General features: G+C 31.0%; 1 protein-coding gene across 1 annotated transcript in view; it reads left to right on the top strand.

Moving 5' to 3' along the window:
• The window catches only part of LOC126773734 (uncharacterized), a 68,404-nt gene that overhangs the window by 18,431 nt on the left and 28,543 nt on the right, over positions 1–21,430 (top strand). The window contains exon 2 of the mRNA XM_050494843.1: positions 19,953–20,317. Within this exon, the coding sequence (XP_050350800.1) occupies positions 19,996–20,317 (322 nt within the window). The 5' untranslated portion in view covers positions 19,953–19,995. The remainder of the gene's footprint in view (positions 1–19,952; positions 20,318–21,430) is intronic.

Raw genomic sequence — 21,430 nt, 5'->3', positions numbered from 1 at the left:
TTTGATATACATACTTCGAAAGATAAACCTTATGATTTTCTTAATATGGCCCGGAAACGTTTAGAGACTTGTTCAAATATAGTCGGTGGTCGAATATACTTGGAAATGTAAAACAATTTGGGGACTGTAATATTTTGTTTGACTTCCTCAAAAGTTATGAGGTAATTTTTTGGGCGTGACTGATTCAGTACGATAAGATTTTTATTTTCATATGGATATTTTTATCTATTTATTAATAAATAATTACTTTTCGATTGCAAGTGTATAAATAAAGATACCATGTCAATAATAATAATATAAAATGAATTATATATTTATTAATAATAATAATATCCTCCAGACCGATTTCGGCCACGGCGGCCAATCTCAAGAGAGATTAGCCAACTACGCAGGAGATATTATAGTGCACAAATGTGTGCGCAAACACAGGTGCACTCTCTATTCCCTTACTCTCATAATCCGAAAATTGAAGCTACTGAGAATTTTCTGACAGAAAAACCCAATAACCTTTTATTGATATATATATATATATATATATATATATATATATATCAATAAATATATATTTAATAATTGAGTATGTATCAGATTCGATTTTAACTTTAGTTAAATCAATCAATCAATCTGGATCAATATTTAATTTTGATTGCGAAAAACGAAGATTTACAGAAAATAAGTCGAACAGTATTTTATCTTTAAGTAGAACATCATTAAAACACTTTTTAAGGTGTATTAAATTGTTGTAAACATGAACCGAGACGGTTCTGTAGATATCACACGAAGATAATAATTCCATCTTCGGCTGTGGGTTAACTTGGTTAATCGCTAAGGTACTCATTTTATTAATTTGTTCTTATAATAATACGATTGTTCGATTTAGAAAAACTTGCGTAGTCAGATATATTTTAAAATATTTGTAATTATATATGTATTCACTTGATGGTAACAAAATATTTAGAAAAAACCTTTATTAACCAGATGTGTGGATAGCTTGTGGATCATTACTTCTTTATACTTTTATAACATTATAATAACTTATATACAAAGAAATTATAATAAAACAGGCACAGCCTCAAATATCCATTAAAAAGGCTCAACATTTTAAACAATTTGAAACAGAATAATATTTTCAACTAATCTATAAAGGTAATCACCAGGAAATGCCGGTTATTAATACGGGTATAATTTTATTTCCCCCAACGGTCATCGCCGAATGCCCATCAGTTACGCAATTAAAGCGTATGAAACGTTCTCCTCCTCTGAGATTTGCATACAGATACGTCATTACAGTCGGCATGGCTTTATGGTTTGAGCATGACATGTGCTATAAATGTTAACTATTTTTGTATCAAACTCATAAACCACAATTGTACTTTTATTCAAATAAGTTAAGTTTAACAATGAAATAAAACAAACAAGTATGATAAACGCATGGAATTTTTTATTAGAGATTTTAGTTTAAATCAATTTACTCTGTGCAAGCTCGTCTGGGCACGTGTTTACGCCGACAAGCTATACCTACTTAGTATAGTTGTGTTCCATTTTGAAGGGAGATTGAGTACAGTGTATCTACAGACAAAACATCTTAGTTCCCATGGTTGGTGGCGCATCGACAATGTAAGAGATGGTCTATATTTCTCGCAAATGTCGTGAGCGGTGGTAATTACGTACCATAAGGTAACCTTTTTACCTTCTTATTTTAAATTATAAGAAAATTATCTTTTTAGTCCATGTTCTTTAAACAGTTTTAAGAGCGCGCCTTAAGCTAGAAAAAGTTCAGGTTTGTCTGTGCATCCCTCACACACATTATTTTATTTGTCGTGTTGCAAATATTTTACAGTTTATTCTAAAGAATATGGTATATATATAATATAGTTCTCTTAACTAAAACAAGATAATTAATACAAAGCGCTATCAAAATTTTTTATGCAGTTCTCTCGTCTCAACAGCAACTGTTTCAAATAATTATATTTGAAGTATGGGTGACATGCAATGGGAGATTTTGTATTATATTTTGTCGAAAAGAAAATGTAGTAAGCACCAAAAGCTTTCTATTGTTATAAAAATAAAACATTTTAATTTTAAAAAATCCGGGAAGGCAGCTCCCGATTATTATTAGATATAATTCATTATGTACTGTGTATGTTTTTCTATATAGAAAATCCTGTTTTTTATGTTTCTGATCTGACAAAATCCTTGAAAATATATATATATATATATATATATACTTGGAATTGGATTTAGCCATCCAAAATCATATAAAAGATTAGCAGTTTACTTTATATATTAATAATACCCTTTTTTTAATTAAAATTATTATATAATTAATTATTATCATCAGAATGATGTTGGTGTTCAGTTAAGCTATACGCTTCTATTGGGAGTGAGTACTACAATAGCCCAAGAGGTCAGGATCAAGCCAGCGAGTTTAACATCTCAAGGCGGACTGTGTACAGTTTAGCTTATGAGGCTTCTTCGATCTTTAGTTAATATCAGCGTTTTCACTTGATATAGTATACACTGGATAATATATGCATACCTATGTGTATATGTGTATATACATGCATGCTTGAAAGTATTTCTTTCGTTAAGTATATCTTAAGTACAAAATCTGATTAAACAAGTTTAATGGTTCGTTTTGTTGGCATATCTATAAGAAATAAATTATATGGACTATATAGTATGAAGCAGCGTAATCATGAAACAATATTTTTAAATATTGTTACCAAGATTCTTCAAGGCTCTCAAAACAGTGTGCATTTATGTTAAACCTTTAAAGATATATTATCAAGAATAAAAAAAAATCAATTATGATGACATTCAGTGCTATATTGTATATAATTAATAGTGTTTATGGAAATTCTAAAACAGTACACAGTACAGTAACAGCCTGTAAATGTCCCACTGCTGGGCTAGGGCCTCCTCTCCCTTTTTGAGGAAAAGTTTTGGAGCTTATTCCACCACGCTGCTCCAATGCGGGTTGGTGGAACACACATGTGGCAGAATTTCGATGAAATTAGACACATGCAGGTTTCCTCACGATGTTTTCCTTCACCGAAAAGCACGAGATGAATTATAACAGAAATTAAGCACATGAAAATTCAGAGGTGCTTGCCCGGGTTTGAACCCACGTTCATCGGTTAAGATTCACGCGTTCTTACCACTGGGCCATCTCGACTTATTCTAAAACGAATTCTAAAACGAAAATGCAAATCTAGATTGAAGTGAATGCGAATAGTACTCATACAAATTGATAATTAGAAGTTGCAAATTCTTTCCAAAGTTTTACTGAAATAATAGCATATTTAATTAAATTAGATGCGAGAAACAATGTATTCAAAAGTAGCGTTGAATTTTCATTTGCATCAGTCACGGCTGGTGTTATTATAAAAGTATTAATATTATAATAAAACTACAGACATAGGATATTTTAGTAGAGTACATCTTGTTAATAGTATTGCTTTGGAGCTATATCGCTTATTATTTTTAGTATTATTCTAGTAATTTTGAAGGTCTATTTTGACAATCCCGTTCTTAAGTAATGGTTTTTGAGATTAGTACTTTACGGGCGAGGAAATCGGTCGGCGAACGTTTCTATATCTTATTCATTAAAAAAGTAAAAAAGCACTAGATAACATTTCTTATTTTACCCATACAAAGACGTATTGGATGAAAAAACAAAGTAACAGCCTTTTGAAGAAAGGACACATACAGTTTCCACGCGATGTTTTCCTTCAACGCCAAGAACGAGATAAATTATAAACATAAATTAAGCACACATTACGTATAATTATATAAATTTACACCGTCCAAGCAAACGGCTTAACTGTCACAATAAATCTGTTGAAAATAAGTACGGAATAAATTCCATGCTATTTTATTAAATAAAGACCATTAAAAAACGTAATCTCCTAATCACATTAAGGCACACATAATAAATTCACATTAGTCTACTCGTTCGGCTTTGATCATAAATATACAAAAACTGAGGAAAGAGAGCCATCAGAGGGAGATATTATCGATTAACTGACCGTTCGGAACTTCAGCCCCTCGGAGCATGAATAGACCGGCCCCTTTGTAATCAAAACAGTAATCAAACGATATGAATTGGGGGATGCGAGATATAACTTTATTAGAATTTTAAATAGAATGCAAATTTATAGTACAAGTCCTACAGCGATTTTAGTCTACATTTTAAAAAGGGTATTACGTATTGCCGTATAGTTTGGTTAGTTAATAATTTTCCGCCCTTGTTTTACCATCTGTTGAAACGGGATCGCAGTGAAATATCTTTTAGTCTATGATTCTCATTGAGCGCATATTCCGCATTGTGTTTTATAAATTTGAAGTCACATTCGAATTAAATAAGTTATTCCATTTCCATTTTTAGTATTATGGTGAATGATACATTATCAGGTATTGTGCATTATTGGAAATGTATCGTATTTTTATATATTTGACTCAATGTAGTGGCTTCGTGCAAGCTACATACAAAAGCTAAGATACAAAATATCTACAGGAACAAGGGACATAACATCTTACCCAAGACGTACCCAAGGGTGGTGGCGCATTGACGTTTTAAGGAATGGTTATTATTTCTTACAGTGCAAATGTCTGTATGCAGTTGTGACCATTTTCCGTCAGGTAAGCTATTTGCTTTCCGTAACAGCCTGTTAATGTCCCACTGCTGAACTAACGCATCCGATCCTTTTGAGAAGAAGGGTTGGAGTTCATTCCACCATGCTGCTCCAATGCCGGTCGGATACACACCTAGCCAATTTATATCTGATACATACAAATATCCTCATGATGTTTACCTTTACCGCCGAGTACTAGATTAATTATAAACTCAAATTAAGGGCATAAAAAAATCAGTGGTGCTTGCCCAGGTTTGAACCAGCAACTATAGGTTAAGATTGCCGTGTTATAATCACTGTGAATATTAAAAAAAGAAACATAACTATCAAAATAAATGATGCAATATTTAAAAAAAAAAATTTTAGAGATATGAAAGGTTTTTGTTTGAAATAACGCATAAGGAAAAAGGCGTCAAGCTAGCAGTAAGAAGTATGGAATGGATAATTTGGCCGGATACAGACGAAGGGATCGCTTGGCGCGTTATTAATATCTTTATAGTATTTATTGATACTTCTTTGTTTTTCATAATTTAAATAATTTCATAATATTAAACCTAAGGTAAATTCGGTAAGTCTAGCTATTTACACAAGGCTTTATATAAAGATAATAAGAATAGTATCGATTATCGCTGACGTACCTTTCCTATATAGTTCTGGCTATTTTCCTTAGCTTATCCTGAGAGCTCTATGTGTCAGTACTCAGCTTTCTAGGTAAGTACCTGTTCGCGAAGTTAAAATTTGTTGCGCTTGCGTGAGTACGTCTAATAAAGTCGTGTTCACAAAGAGTTTTTTAGTCAAAGACTACGCAAATGTTTACAATAAACTACAGTAAGAACATCTCCAGCCTATTCCGCCACAAGAGGAGTAAAGATAAATGAACATTAAGATTCAATTGACGAGATATGACTGGTCGAGATCTTGAATGATCTATGATATTCATGATGTAACTCTGTAAGAAAAATTAAAGTGGATATAAGTAATATAATGGTAGTGTCATATATCCTTCTTTGATTGGAATAAGCTACACATGCACATGTATATTCCACACTATGGATTGTATGTACTTACGGTCATAGTGTGTGTAATTTTGGTGGTAGGGCTTTGTGCAAGCTCGTCTGGGTAGGTACCACCCACTCATCAGATATTCTACCGCAAAACAGCAATACTTGATATTGTTGTATTCCGGTTTGAAGGGTGAGTAAGCCAGTGTAATTACAGGCACAAGGGACATAAAATCTTAGTTCCCAAGGTTGGTGGCGCATTGGCTATAAGCGATGGTTGACATTTCTTACAATGCCAATGTTTAAGGCGTTTGGTGACCACTTACCATCAGGTGGCCCATATACTCGTCCACCTTCCTATTCTATAAAAAAAAAAAATTGCTCCACATAATCTTACCAGTACAACACAATGACCATTAATATTCGGCGGTATTATATTTTTTGAGTACAAACCACAAAATAACAAATGTGGTTTGCATTTTTTTGTGTAAATGAAACAAGCAACTGTATGCATTCCCCAATAAGAACGTAGTATTAAAGGGAATGTTCACGCGGCGTTTTCGCGTCCGTAATCTGGACACTGCTCGCCAGCCAACCAATTATCTACGTGAAATAGTGTCCTTATTAGAGCTCTTACTTTGTACCGGCTTAAACAAGATTACGTTGGCGTAAGTAGCCGTCTGTATACCGAATTCTGTTTAAATAGTTTTACCTTTGTTATTATTTATGTTCGTTTACGTTGACTTGTAAGTTATTGTCGACTTTGTGTAACAATTGCTAAGTACTGTTTATTTCATTTTAATTTTGACTGAAGGTATAAAATTTTAATATATAAGACTTTTTAATATATTTTGTTAAGTGTGGTTAAACATGCTATTTGCGGTTTGCAAAAAAGTACTAACATTTAAATGCGTATAATGTAAAGTAATTTGCTGGGCGGAGATTTCCGTTTCTTGTTAGTGAAAAGGTGCAAGTGTCAGATTATTTACGAATAAAACGAGCACGGGATTAATTATAAACATAAGATAACTTAACATGGCCAACTCAGTGGCAGTTTGGATTTAATTTCGAGAATTTCCATTGAGCGTTAAATCTTCTATCCACCGGGCTATATAAGCTCGTACGTTATACCTGCGAAAGTTTTATTAATGACATTACTTTCCATATTGTTTGATAAAAATCGGTTGCAAATTATAGCGAAAGTGTGATTGAATCTCCGCTATTAGTCTCAGTAAATGATTGCTAATGGTCGGTCATGTACGGACGGCTGACAATGTTAATGTCTACATTTACATGGCTGAATAAAAAGAAAAGGACTCCATTGATGAATTGTGATAAATGAGCAGTTTTCTGACTACAATTTATCGCAATATGTTACGGAATCGCGTCGCGAGGTCGATAGTTAGTGGGATGATCGTCATTTGTCTCAGTGGGATGCCATACGGGCGCTGTATCTCTGGGAACCAGTTAAGCTTACCATTTAAAAATTATTCATATCATCCGCATCATAGACACTTCGAAAATAAACTAAAATTCTTAAAAATATAAAATTTTGTATAAAAATAAATGGTTTAGTTCGATTTTTCATTTAAATGTGAATAATCAAAATATACCTATTGTTTTTCATTTTTTAAATTGAATTGATAATAAAAGAATATTTATAAATATCCTCTTTACTAAGTTTAAAATAAATTATAAAAATATCACTATGGTTTTTACATAATAAAAGACGAGTATATATCAAACTGTCCTCGGAATTTACTGCGAGAAGACAAAGGTAAATAAAAGATCCGTAGCCGTACGTAAATAACATTTCTACCTAACCTAAATTTTTCTGCGGTGTGGGAATCTGTCCTAATAGTTCCCAAACGGCTCTTTATTTTAAGGGTTTATGTGATATAAGAAAATGTTTTCTCAAAATGATCCTTCCTTAGTATTGACATAGATAATGTACTCTTAATCCTGTGAGACACGTTCGCCGGGCTCTAGGGAGGTTTTCTAAAACAAAGACATGAGAGGAGATTAGAGGCGATATATACGTACTTATCAGACGGCCTCGCTAGAAATATCTTAGCGGTACGTCGAAGATAAATATAGAAGAAAATATTCTGCTCTTATCTTTATTGAATTTTTTTTATGTGTATAGGCTTTTTTACCTGTGAAAGTTTTATATAGAATATAAGTTGTTATGCCTAATTGAATTAAAAATATATTGATTTCTTTTTATATAATATTTTTATATTATTTATTTCATAATAAATCTTAAAATTATCTTTAGTTTGTAATATTTTCTTTAACAATTGTAAATAACGTCCCTTAATTCTGTAGAGTTTATCAAAATACATAACGAGGACAGGACGACAGGATACAGGACGAGCATATGGGCCACCTGATGGTAAGTGGTCCAAACGCCCTTAGACATTGGCCTTGTAAGAAATGTTAACCATCGCTTACATCACCAATGCGCCACCAACCTTGGGAACTAAGATGTTATGTCCCTTGTGCTTGTAATTACACTGACTCACTCACCCTTCAAACCGGAACACAACAATACCAAGTATTGCTGTTTTACATTTATGTATATAAACATTTCCACCAACCCGCATTGGAGCAGCGTGGTGGAATAAGCTCCAAACCTTCTCCTCAAAAAGAGGAGAGGAGGCCTTTAGCCCAGCAGTGGGACATTCACAGGCTGTTACATCATTACATCATATAAACATTTGCAATGTTACGTAAAAATTTTAGTACTGGCAATACATTCTGAATTATATTTGTTGAAGCTTTTTATCTAAAAAAATACAATATCCTATTATAACAACCGACGATAAAACTTCATTACTTCAGAATATATAATTCCAAATATGAATACGTGTGTGATTGCAGACAAGTGAGAGTCATTGTGAACAAAAGCATTTCTTTTAGAGTCTGAAATTCTCACACACAAGGTCCATTGTAATGACAGGCAGACGGGAAAAAATCTTGCATAATTCACGCTTCAGCCAGACAGGACGCTTTACTTCGAATTTTTTATAATAACCTTTATTTTGAATGCAATAAGAGTGTAGTAATGTGTTGCGTTGTTCAAGTTATTGTTCTTTCATTTGCTTGTATTGTTTAGCCTTAGCACCATGTGGCATTGTAAAAACAGACCGGCACTCTCGTCCTTTAATCCGGAGCACTTAACCCTTCGCTCATTTGCATAAGTCCCGTCCGTTACAAGACGGGTTGTTCACTTTAATAAGAACTGAATGTCCATTCATTTAGATTATTCAGTATTTAAAACATCAATTGAGGTATTAATTAGAAAACGTTTTATGTATCTAGTTTCTATAAGAATCAACTAATTAGCATAAGTCATTTGTACCGTGAAATCATATTCACTTCGTTTTATATAAATACTATTTATGAGAACGATAGTAGATTTTAGTTTAAAATATATTAACTACACAATAATATAAAAAAACGAGTTTTTTATATTGCATGTTCTTTTATGTTAACAATAAAGCCATTAAACAAACTAAACTTAATTTATTGTTACAATGGATACCTTAAGTTAAAATGGCAAAGTGCGTGTCAGAATACACATGTATCGTTTCGTACCAATCTTGTGGAATTACCACTTTTTATTGGTTTTATTATTTGTAGCAGCGACCAATCCGTATATTATGTAAAGAATTATATAAAAGTACACTTCTAGAGATACAGCCCCATAATAAGAGAAGACATAACTTATTAATACAGTTCCCATTGAGTATGTACTTGTAAAAATAAAATATTACTACATTTATTTTGATACAGTTCTTAAAATGGAAAGAAAATATTTTATAGCTGTTACAAAAACAATGAGGCCGAATAAAGTAGTCGCGAAGGAAGTCAATTGAAACGAGTATTGAAGCCTTCGTAATGTTCAATGTATCAGTGGAAAACATAAGACGACGATACAAAAATGGCTAAAATTGGCAAAAAAGCGGAGTCACGCCACAAGTTTACCCAATAAATATTCCTAACTGCCGTTTCGTAAGGAAGCGAATGCTCGAAAACACAATGATGGCCGCTAGTATAATACAATACTGCTCAGAACAAGTGAGGCATGTCCAACATATTCTATTTGTTGAGAAAATTGCGGTTGCTAAGTTTATTCCCTCGTTTAGTTCATTCCCCTTAGTATTGTTTATTTTATAAGTTCGGATTGAAAAGTATTGTAACAAATCGGTTTTCAATGAAAATGTGATTGCAACATTTCGTCATGGTTTTGTAACTTTTTCTTAATGGTAAATTTTGATTGTACAGCTATTTGATTTTATTTGACACTAATTCATTTGTGGGGAACCAATTCGAACTAACGGTTAAAGTTATAGAAAAACTTCAAAACTATATACGTATATTACATTCAATAAAATAGTATGAAAAAATTAAATCTGAACTAAGTCGTAATATTTTGTACAATTTTAGATTTGAACAAATATCCAATTTCGATCGCTTAATAAGAATCAATAAAAAGTAATATAAAATGATATTGTCATCGATCAAGCGTTGATAATATATTTCAAAACAATATCGTTTGTAGGTATGCGTAGTGCGAAGTGAATAATAATTTTATCGTGAACGGCAATTGAAAACTAAGATAAAACTTTTATGATAATTTTGTAAAAGAAACAATAAAACCTTTCACAATTTATCACAACTTGATAGGTATTATAATATGAAAAGTACGTAGGTATACATCTTTTGACAGGTAAGAAAAATTGGTAATATAAAAGACATGACTCTCTCAGTGAGCGACGAAAGTTTGCGGAGAATAATGACGATCTATTTTTCTTCCTCGCTCATATAATTTGGATCATATGGCTGAGCACACGATTACGTAATAAGGATTCTAGAACAAAATTTGGAAGATTACAATATATTTCAAATAAAAAGATTGTAGTCTTAACTTTTTTATAAGAAAATCGAAAATCATACCATTTAGAAACGTATTTGGAAGTTCTTCTAATGATTCCAATTTTGTGTTTTATAGAATGTCAGTGTATGTTTGAACATGTATATGTATGTGTCAATTTGGATGCTTATTAAAGTATTGTACCGATTTTACAACTTCGAAAATAATGTCATCTTATGTGTCATAGTATTTTTTACAATTTCTCCACAGATTGGTATTCGTGCCTTGAGATATATTTGGTTTTTTTAATTTGAATAGGGTATTTGCTTTGGTTTTAAATTTACAAAAACTAAATACTTATTATATCTTAGGCATATAATATACATAAAATATTGTTATTAATATCAGTAGTAGTAGTTTTTATGCGTATTAATTAAAAAGAGTTTAAATTTTCATTGCATAAGACTCGGAAAGTTTTTATAACAAGAAAACAAAATAAGAAATTGTTTATTTGCTTGAATTGAAGAGGTATATTGACTCTACTGATGTTAAATGGTTTCATTACAACAATAGATTTTTAGTGATAAATAACTAACCAAATGAGTTAAAAACTTTCTAAAGACCAAACATGCTAAATTCAAAATATATATAGATATAATTATTAATAAATTTTGCTCAACCCAGAATACTTCTGTGGAATTCGGAATAATTTTTATTTGTATTCAAGGTAAATTAAGCTTGAAGAGAATTAATTTTAAAGTTAGATATGATTTGGCCTGGATTCTGAATCAAAGGAGCTTAATTGTGCTGCGTATAATTAGGCTGCTGAAGAATGGCACGTTGAAAGTAATTATACCTATTTAGTGAGGCTATTATACACATGCCATGAAGAGGTCCTTGATGTTTAAAGTACGCAACTTTAAAAAAAATATTATAAAGGTACAATTATGACGTATTTATTTACATTGAATTTTTTATGTTTGTTACATTTTTATGAAGATTAATATAATGTAATATAACGGTTTATATTTAATCACCTTATGATTAAATATATAATATTTAAATATGTGGTTCTACAGCAACAGAGCAATAAACTAAGTAAGTTTGTACCTAACAAGTTTATTGTTGGAATTGCTTTATATAAGGGATTCAAGTTAAAGAATTCGTAGTACGCAGTATACCCGTTATTATCCACTCTTGCCAGAATGGACTCTAGAGTATTTAGGAAATTTGCATGTCAATACTATTGGGAGAAAATCAGCTAAGAAAGTTTAGGGGCTGACTTCATTCGCTTGTTAAAATATTACTCACGAGTTTTTGGAGTTTTCCCCAAAGGATTGAATGGTGTACACATTGAAGTGGAAACTGCCGTGAGAGCGATAAGTCAGAATAGTATAATTATTTTAATTAAAATATTAACAAAACTTGTGTGTTATATTTAAAATAACTGTTATTGTATCCTTTTTTTAAAAAGTTGCTAAAAGTGTAGATTTAAATGTAATTTGAAACCTTGACATCAAATAAAATAATACACATTATTTTACGTGTTAAAGTTTTGAAAAACTGGTTGAATCGTTTTTTTTTAATTCATGTAGTGAATGCAGACAAACAAAACGAGCTGACTTGTATCTGATGGTAACCAATGGTTACCATAAGATCTGTACGGTCGATATGATAGTTGACCATTAGGCACTGCATTAGAACTGCTAGATGAATAAATCACAATCAACGTGCTGTCAGCTGGGCTAAAGTATATTTTACACTAAGTATATTTTAATTATTGTTTTTAATTTTTCCTAGTGAAATATTTCTTGAGATTTATATCGAACGGAATAAATTACTGTCAGCTAGGAATAAAGTATTTTTAAATAATATGATATAATAAAAGTCATTCACCTAGATTTGGTGTTTTATTTGCGTTGGCACAAAAAGTCGAATAAAGTTTGACACTTTCGTTATCCATTATGAAATTCAAGGCGAGCCTTAAGAGAAACGCAACTATCATGGAAGTCAAGTTTTCCACTCAACTATCTTTTAACGAGCGGAATGAATATAATTCAAGAGTGTTTTATGTTCGGGCACCAAGTTTCATCTGCGGCTGCTTTTGAATAATGCTCCACATTAATAAACAGGGTCGCTTTCACTGCAGTAAGACTGTAAGAGGATATAATTAATTATGTCACCCAGATAGGAACATCTAAAGCGACAGATACTATCACTTAGGACTTAGATCCTGACAGTCGGCCGCAAACTAAGCAGTGACACAGGTCTGTCATAATTATTTCGAAAAACTATTTAATTTTAAACCAAGAATGTATAATTTGCAACGAAAACAATTTCAAACTGTTTTTTTTTAAATAAAAACTTTCTTAATGTTTTTATTTATTTTAAATATACATGAAAACGAAAAATAATGAACCTTTAAAAACATCATTATTATTTTTTCCTTGCGTATAATTAACGTTTTAAATTAAAACTGGACGAGAGATATGAAATATGTTATTCCGGTGTACATGTCGTACTGCCTTTTACAAGCATTATATAAGATTTTTATTTTATATTGTGCAGTATTATTATAATATGGAACAACGCCTACAATTCCACTGCACATGGAATGCTACAAAGGATATTACGACGGCCGCTGCGCCTAGAAGTGTATTGTTTTTCATAATTTTAAACTAGTATGTTGTTCGTTTCCTTTGTTCTGTAACAGCAAAAGCTAGGAGTAATATTCCACAATGCCCTATATTTTCTATTCATTTTTATTTTAAACAAAAACATGCCTTATTTTTAACGCAAGAATCGATACAACAAGGATGAAACGATAAAATGTGTAAGCTAAAAGTATTATAAAAACGTAGTAAGCCAAGTTTTGTAAACTTTTATATAATGAGGAATTGGAATTCTTTCAAACCGAAACTATATATAAAACATGAATAAGAAATAAAAGCCGTAGTTATCTTGTTAATGTCAACTGAAGCCATCATGGAAATGAATTTCATCAATAATGCAAAATCTTACACGAGCAAGAAAACCAATGATATTTCACGCTAATGGGGTCGAATTTTTAATAGAAAGTCAATTTGTCTTCTTCTCGACAAGAAAAATAGAATTCGAACGTCTCTTTTATTTTTTATTTTGAGATCACGTTCATTTATTACATTGCGTTTCATTGTCAGAGGTTCTCTTGCGGACAGTTCCTCCCTCAGATCATTATCAACGCTTATTTTATCATTAATTTATCACTGTCCGACAAATTATCTGTTTAAAGAACCAGCGTCCAATTTGACAGGAGATAAATCAGCAGATATATTGTATGCTTTTTATATGCATTGGAATAAAATACTCATTAATGGTATGGTAATGCTCTGTTTTTCGGATTTATATTACGGATATTAAAGTGATAAGGATTAGGTAAGGCATTCATGCTATTTTATTTACATATAAATTATATGTTGAAAAATGAGCATAGTGGATTTAAGAAAAGAGAAAATTTGGATTTTAAATTTCAATTGCGGTTTCTAGTTCTTTAAGTTTTAACCCTTATTTGGTAGCGCAAAGTTTCATATACGTGGGGACGCATGGACCGCACGCGTCTCATCAATGTTTAAGCATCGTGTGCACATGCTACTTTTAATAATCGTATTACACGTGTTGACTCGTAATGTACGAAGTATACAACTTACTGGGGTATGCTATGGTGTTCGCTTGATAATTTTAATTAACAGTGGGTCTTCCAGAAGTGGGGCGTTAGTTTTATTCAAGCATTACGAGATTTTTTACTTATTTGGCAACATTACTAAAATGCCTAAATTTTATCACATAATATATTTATAAATGTATGAGATGGTGTTAAATAGAATATTAGTTTTATTTGTGACCTAATTAAAATAAGCTCATAATAATTCATAGAATTTATATTTTTAATCAATAAATGTATAAACTCATTACGAGGGCTGAATTAGAATGACAAATAGAAATATAAGCTGCGAAATGAGATTTGCTGATTAAAATTAAACATTTATATAATCAAAATGAGCGCTAAATTGTAAATAAAATTAATTAAATATAAGTAGAAGAAATTCCGCAATGGTCAAGGGTCTAAACCCCATGAATGTTAACCGAAGAATGGGTTCGAACTTGGGCAAGCGCTACTCAGTTTTCATATTGTAAACATGTGTTTATATATTATCTCGTAATTTGTGAAGGGAAACTTCCTAAGAAAAAAAGCATGTGTCAGATAAAATGCCTCAATTGTATACGCCAACCCATATTGGAGCAATATGGTGGAAAGACCTTCAAAACCTTCAACACAATGAGGAGAAGGAGGCCTCTGCTCAGCAGTGGGACAACACGGGCTGCTGTTTTCACAAAAATGGAATAAATTATCTAACTGATAAGAAAACAGTTATATACTATGAGAGTAGTTGTATAGAATAGTAAAAATAGTTTCCACACATTATTTCATCCTTTTCTTTCAAATTTTAAGCTTGACGACAGAGAGATAAATGATTATGTAACTACTCACCCGCAGAACAGTGTTTATTAGTAAAGTCGATTGTGTATGTTTGATCGTCCAATTAATGTAAACAAAAATAGTAGATTCATCCATCCATCAATCAATTTATCAATGAAATGGATTGTCAAATAATGCATTAATTTCTCAACAGCATAATAAGACTAGTGTAGCTAAAGTTTGACAAGTCTTTTAATCGACTTAAACGGTGTGCGAAACCAATCGAACTAACGATTCCGAATGCAACGAACGCCAAACTATTGCAACAGTTTAACATTTCAACGTATTATCCGCGTCGCTATTATGATGGAATTGCAAATTTAAACCCTTTGTAAGCACTTTGCATTTGGAAACACAAATTCGCTTTTACGGTAATTTGCATGCTGTGTCACAGTTGCGGCGACTTCCGAAATGCTGCACCAAAATTGTACACATTGTGCTCTTTATTAATATTATATGCAAACACCATCACTCTAAAACGTCTGCTTTGTAAACTTTGTCAAGTTCGTTAATTTCATCTATAGTTATATGGGCGAAATTTTACATATTAAAATCTTAAGGATACAAATACATAATATTTAAATCTTGTATATTTAAAGCTTTTATTTCTTTATTACTCTGTATCGGAATATATGTCCTACAAAAAATGCATAGACTGAATGATTGCTGAATCTCGTGTAAAAATTAACCAGTTCTGTGTAGTTTATGCAAATTTGTATTTTTTTTATTTTACAAAACAGTACTATTGAGTTTTTTCTTGCTGGAAACCTTATTACAAACCAGTGGTAATCTCGGCGATTCAAAAGTATTTGTAAAAGTATATTTCAAAATTTACCTAATATGAGTTGAGTATTTGTTCACGCTAATGAGGGTAAGTGCGAAAATAATGGAAGCGTGTTACAAAAAGTGGGATGAATCGCGTCTTTTTTTATTTACAATCATATAAATTAGGTATTGAAACTAATTCATCGTTAACGTCTATTGAGTGCTTAGTGCGAACTTTTTTTTTTACTTGTTCGGTAGCGTTGACGTTACGACGCACTGAAATGATTGCTTAATTTTTATGTTGGTTTTTGATCCATAATTTACACGAATGTAAGGCAAAGCAAAAGAAAAGTAAAAGCCTGTAATTGACCGTCTCTTGGGCAAAGACCTTTGCTCTTAAAGAGAAGAGAGCTTATTTCAGCACGCTGCGCTTAGTGTGGGTTGGTGAATATAATGTAGCAGAATTTCACCAGATACATGGAGGTTTTATGAGGACGTTCCCCTTCAATGTTGGGATTATTATTGATTTTAAAAACAAACTAAGCATATGAAACCTATGTTTTTCTTGCACTGATTTGAACCCGCAATTTTCGGTTGAAGATTCCACTATAATAACTTTTGAAACTTCCACTATAATGCTTTTAATGTGAACAATAAGTATTAATATTTATTATTAATGTTTTATTATATTTCAATCCATTGCAATTAATCGAAACGAAGAATTATAAGAAACCTTTTAAGATGATCTGTTGTCGGGTCTTCAATTATTAATCATTTATTTATTTATTTAATATTAATACCAACAAGACATTCTCTAACGAAAGCAAAAAAATAAATATAAATAGTTTCAAATGTCATAGTCTAAATATTGTCTTAATTACTACATTACACACATTTCAGGAATGGAACATAGACGCATTGACATATAAAGAAAATTATAGGGATTTAATGTTACAAAATTAATTAAAATATACATTACTAAATTATTATTTATTTGTAAAATTTGTCATAATACATTTTAATTGTGAATTGTATTAAAAATATTTAATACTTTTTACTACTATAAAGATGTAAATATTTTACATACAAATCGTATACTTTTAATTATACGCTATGTTATGTAAAAGGTAAGAAATATAGACATGTGAGATGTGAAATTTTAATGTTAAATTATAAGATGCCATATGAAATAGAGTTCTTATTCGCAATAAAGTTAATAAATAAAATGAAAACTGCATAATTTCTCTTTAAAATGTGCTTGTATGTTCAGAGAAATGTAATGATTTATTATAAATAATTTTTTTTGTTCGAAACATATCATATTTCTATTTTTGTGTGTAAAACTCAACTTTTTTTTTTTACTTGAAATAAATGCGATTCTTTGTAACCAAAGGCAAAAATATAATACTTTTACTGGTTATATTTTACTGGTGGTAGGGCTTTGTGCAATCTCGTCTGGGTAAGTACCACACACTCATCGGATGTTCCAACGCAAAACAGCAGTACTTGGTATTGTTGTGTTCCTTTGAAGGGTGAGTGAGCCAGTGTACTTACAAGCACAAGGGATATAGCATCTTAATTCTCAAGGTTAATGGCACATTGGCGAATAAGCGAAGTTAACATTTCTTATAATGCCAATATCTTTTTTCTGAAATTAGCAACCAACTTGGTAATAATTTCTTCACACCCGAGAAAAACTAAGCATTAAAATATTCTTCCAAGAATTGTTGTATCCACATTTAATATAACTATATTTTAATTTGATTCCGGATATAATAATTTAATTTCCAATTAAAATTCAAAAAGAAAACCTTAAACATTAAATAAGATTAATATATTAAATGTTAAAATTATCGGCAGTAATTTTTACCGATCGATAACTGTTAACTAGTTACCAAACACTAAAGTGCCAGTGGGGTAAAACTCGGTAATAACCTTCGTGTAACAAAAACGAATATAATCATGTAATGCTTGTACAAATATCACACGGTCAAAACAGCTAGGCAGGCATCATGGGCACAATCGACCCTCAGTAAGTGGGGCAATCCGTTCAGCCCTTGCCGACATGTGGAGACCATAAATAATATTGCACACCTGTAACTAGTTGATTGTGTGTAGATAAAGAAATTTAATATACACATACGTTTGGTTGATTTATGTCGTGAGAAAGTGAGCGAATATTTTTATCGCGACTAAGTAATATTTTATACAATAGAAATATAACGCTTTATTATAAACATTATTGTTTTATTCGCGATTGTAATTTACGATAAATGTGTTATGAATATTTGAGGGTTTGTATTTCGAAGTAAATGAATTGAATGTATTTTTATTGAGCAATCTTTTTTTGAAAATATTCGAGTATTGTATTGTGTTTTAAAGTTATTACATATTTGTATAGAATAACAACTGATGGAATTTGTACGTAGGTAATCAAATTCTTTAAAAATGTCATCAATATCACTTTTTCTTTAGCTGTCATTACATCCGGTGCAATACTGCCTAATATATAAAAAAATGTTTATATGATTAGACTTAAGATTGACGCCGAGGATATCCAAGTTTATAATATGAACTTTTTTTGAAATGGATGCTTTACAATTTTATTGGAGAAATCGTACATCGTTACGTATTTAATATTATATTCATTATGTGCGTTGGAATTGACAAAAACCTCAATATATTTTTTTAAACGTGACAATTTTCTTTTTTGTGTTCTATATTTGAAGTCTTACATTTTATTTAGGCCTTTGTCGTTATATTAGTTCAAGGGTGTAATCATTTACGTCTCAAATTTTATTCAAACCAATGAACCGGTTTTATTATCGTCTATTCTAGAAAATTTTAATGCCTTTGTCCACATTTCATTTAAGATTGAATAGTTCATCAGATTAACAATGATAGATTTTTTTTTTAAAGTTGAAAGACACAATCACTTCGTTTGAAAATATTGTATCTGGTTTAATAATAAATGTTTAGTAAATAGTTAATTATTTCTCTCTTTCTGCCATCAGTAAGCTGACGTTTGAAAGAAGAAGACAACATATTATTATGTAAAGCATTAACACCGACAGTTGCTTTATAGCAATGAGAATAATAAAAAGTAACAATAAATATGAAGCTAATAAGATCGTTTATATAATATTATCGAAATGTATTTCCTTTCGGTAATTCTTATATCAGATCTGTACTTACGAGCATGTCATAAACATTAGTGCCGTACTTTATTAAATATTTAAAGCCTCCATAAGCCGAGCCACGATACAGTCCATTGGTAGCGCAACAGGCTTAATGGAAAAGTTAATTTTAAACGAGCCAGCTTTACTACGCATCAGTTGGTCCTGCGATTAATGGGGATTAACTATGGTTAATTGTTTTCGGGAGCCGGGTCACTGACGTCCCCTATAATTTGTCATGTCCGATCACCTAACTGTCACAGTTTAGCTACATACAAACAACGTTAAATTACACAATTATTAAAATTATTTGAGCGCATCGTTATAAATGCAATGTTTTAGTGAAACGTGTCTGATCATTTTGTGGTACGGCTTTGTGCAAGCCTGTCTGGGTAGGTACTAGCATATTTTACCGTCAAACAGCCAAATTAATGTCATAACCAAACTTAATGTTGTTGTGTTCCGGTTTGAAGGTTGAGTGAGTGTAACTACAAGAATAAGAAACCTATTGCTATGTACCTCCTGTATTACATAAAATATACTTATAATTCATATTTTGAATACAATATCGAGATTTTAGAAATTGCTTTAGTATCTTACTTTTCTTATTTTCTTGGAAACTGGAACTCCGGATTTATTAAAGTGCCTTACTTATTACCACAAAAAATTAAATGTTGCAAAACGAAATATTCTAAATAAAATTATAACCCAACTTAAATGAGAACTTTTTAAATTACATCTTATCGTAAAAAACAGATTTGTATTTATTAAAAACGGACCAGTTCCAAGAAACGGCATGTATAAAGTATTAAGTAGTTAAATTTAATACTCACAAGATTCATATAATTTAAAAAAAAATAACAACTTAAAAGTTAAGTTGTTTTCATATATACACATTATTTTTATGTAAAGATATAGTAATTAATGATTAAAGCTACCGTTTTAAAATTGCTAATTAATTAATTATTATTGTTTCAGGTATCAAGTGAAAATGGGAACGTCTTAGATGATGTTGTGAGGAATGTGTTGTTATATATTAAAAATGAATTTAATAAAAAGTTTCTACGAAATATCAAATAACAGAACTATATTGTTCATGATTGTGTTATTATCGTTAAAGCTCTGTAGTCCTCAGGATTTAAATGAGGATTTCAATGAAGATAATTTAGATTCAGATATAAGTATGGTTGTTGTTAAAAAAGCGAAACTGACAAGGAACGCCGCTAGTCCGTGTAGGTTGAGTGAACTGCTCTGTGATACGGGCCAGTGTATATCGCTTGATAAGTTCTGTAATGGGGAGGACGACTGTGGTGACAAGAGCGACGAGCCGAAAGCATGTTCACGTAAGTAATAGTATTTTTAATTGATAATACATTATAAGTCGTGTAAGCTATTATATTGATCCAGCGCAATGTTATGGTCCTTGTACCGAATTAATTATACTAATAGTATATAGTATAGCATAGTTATCATATAGTAAATCAAACTCTTAGTAGCGGTTAGATAAAATAATCAATAAAATATCCACGCTAAATGTTTGTAAATGTTTTAAATTAAGAAAAAAATCGTATTCAAATGCCTACTTTCAATATTGACATTGAATATTCACGTACTTATAGATAGACAAAGTAAAAACTATAATTTAAAAATAAATAAATAAAAATAACAAAAAACAATATAAAACTGTAATTTAAATAATAAAAGTAAAATATATGGCTGACTATAATATACGAGTACTTATTGTTGTAAAATGTTTTGCTTTTCACAGCACGACTGTGGGCTTACGTCCAAAAACCTCCTCATTAGAAGAGAAGGCTTTTAATTCACGTGAGACTAAGAGACCTAATTCTCTGGGATTTGATTGTATTACTCTGTTAGTATAATTGGTTGGAAATTGTTTAATTTTGCTGAAGTGATTAAAACATTTATTATTTGTTTATAAGTAAATGTGTATTTTATTAAATGACGAAAAATATTTGTAACGTCGTGACATAAAGAGCATAAGAGCACATTTTATAATTATTTAACACTTGATTGGTACGATAAGAGTGAGGAGTTGTAATATTCGTTACAGTGCCAATGTCAATTTGGCTAATCACCACAGCCTATCGGATGGTGAGAACCACTTATCATTTGACCGCCTACCTCATTATTTTAAATTTACATTAGATTCCAATGTCAATGAATTTAAAACGAATAAATTAACTTGGATAAACGAATAAATCTTATTTACAATTTTAATCTTTTTACCAGCAGCTACAGTTCTCTGTTAAAATCTTATTAAAATAAAATAAAATATGGATGTTACAACTAAACTATTATAATAGAATTAGGAAAAGATAAGAACATTTACAAGTTGTCATTTAATTTCAAACCTTGAAGATGTTGAAATACATCTTCAATTCCACCGCACTTATCACCAGCCAACTCAATCGATTAATTTGAAATTTAGAAGA

This window comes from Nymphalis io, chromosome 15 (genome assembly GCF_905147045.1).
Source record: "Nymphalis io chromosome 15, ilAglIoxx1.1, whole genome shotgun sequence".
Taxonomy (NCBI): Eukaryota; Metazoa; Arthropoda; class Insecta; order Lepidoptera; family Nymphalidae; genus Nymphalis; species Nymphalis io.
This window is presented reverse-complemented; position numbering and strand designations above follow the sequence as displayed.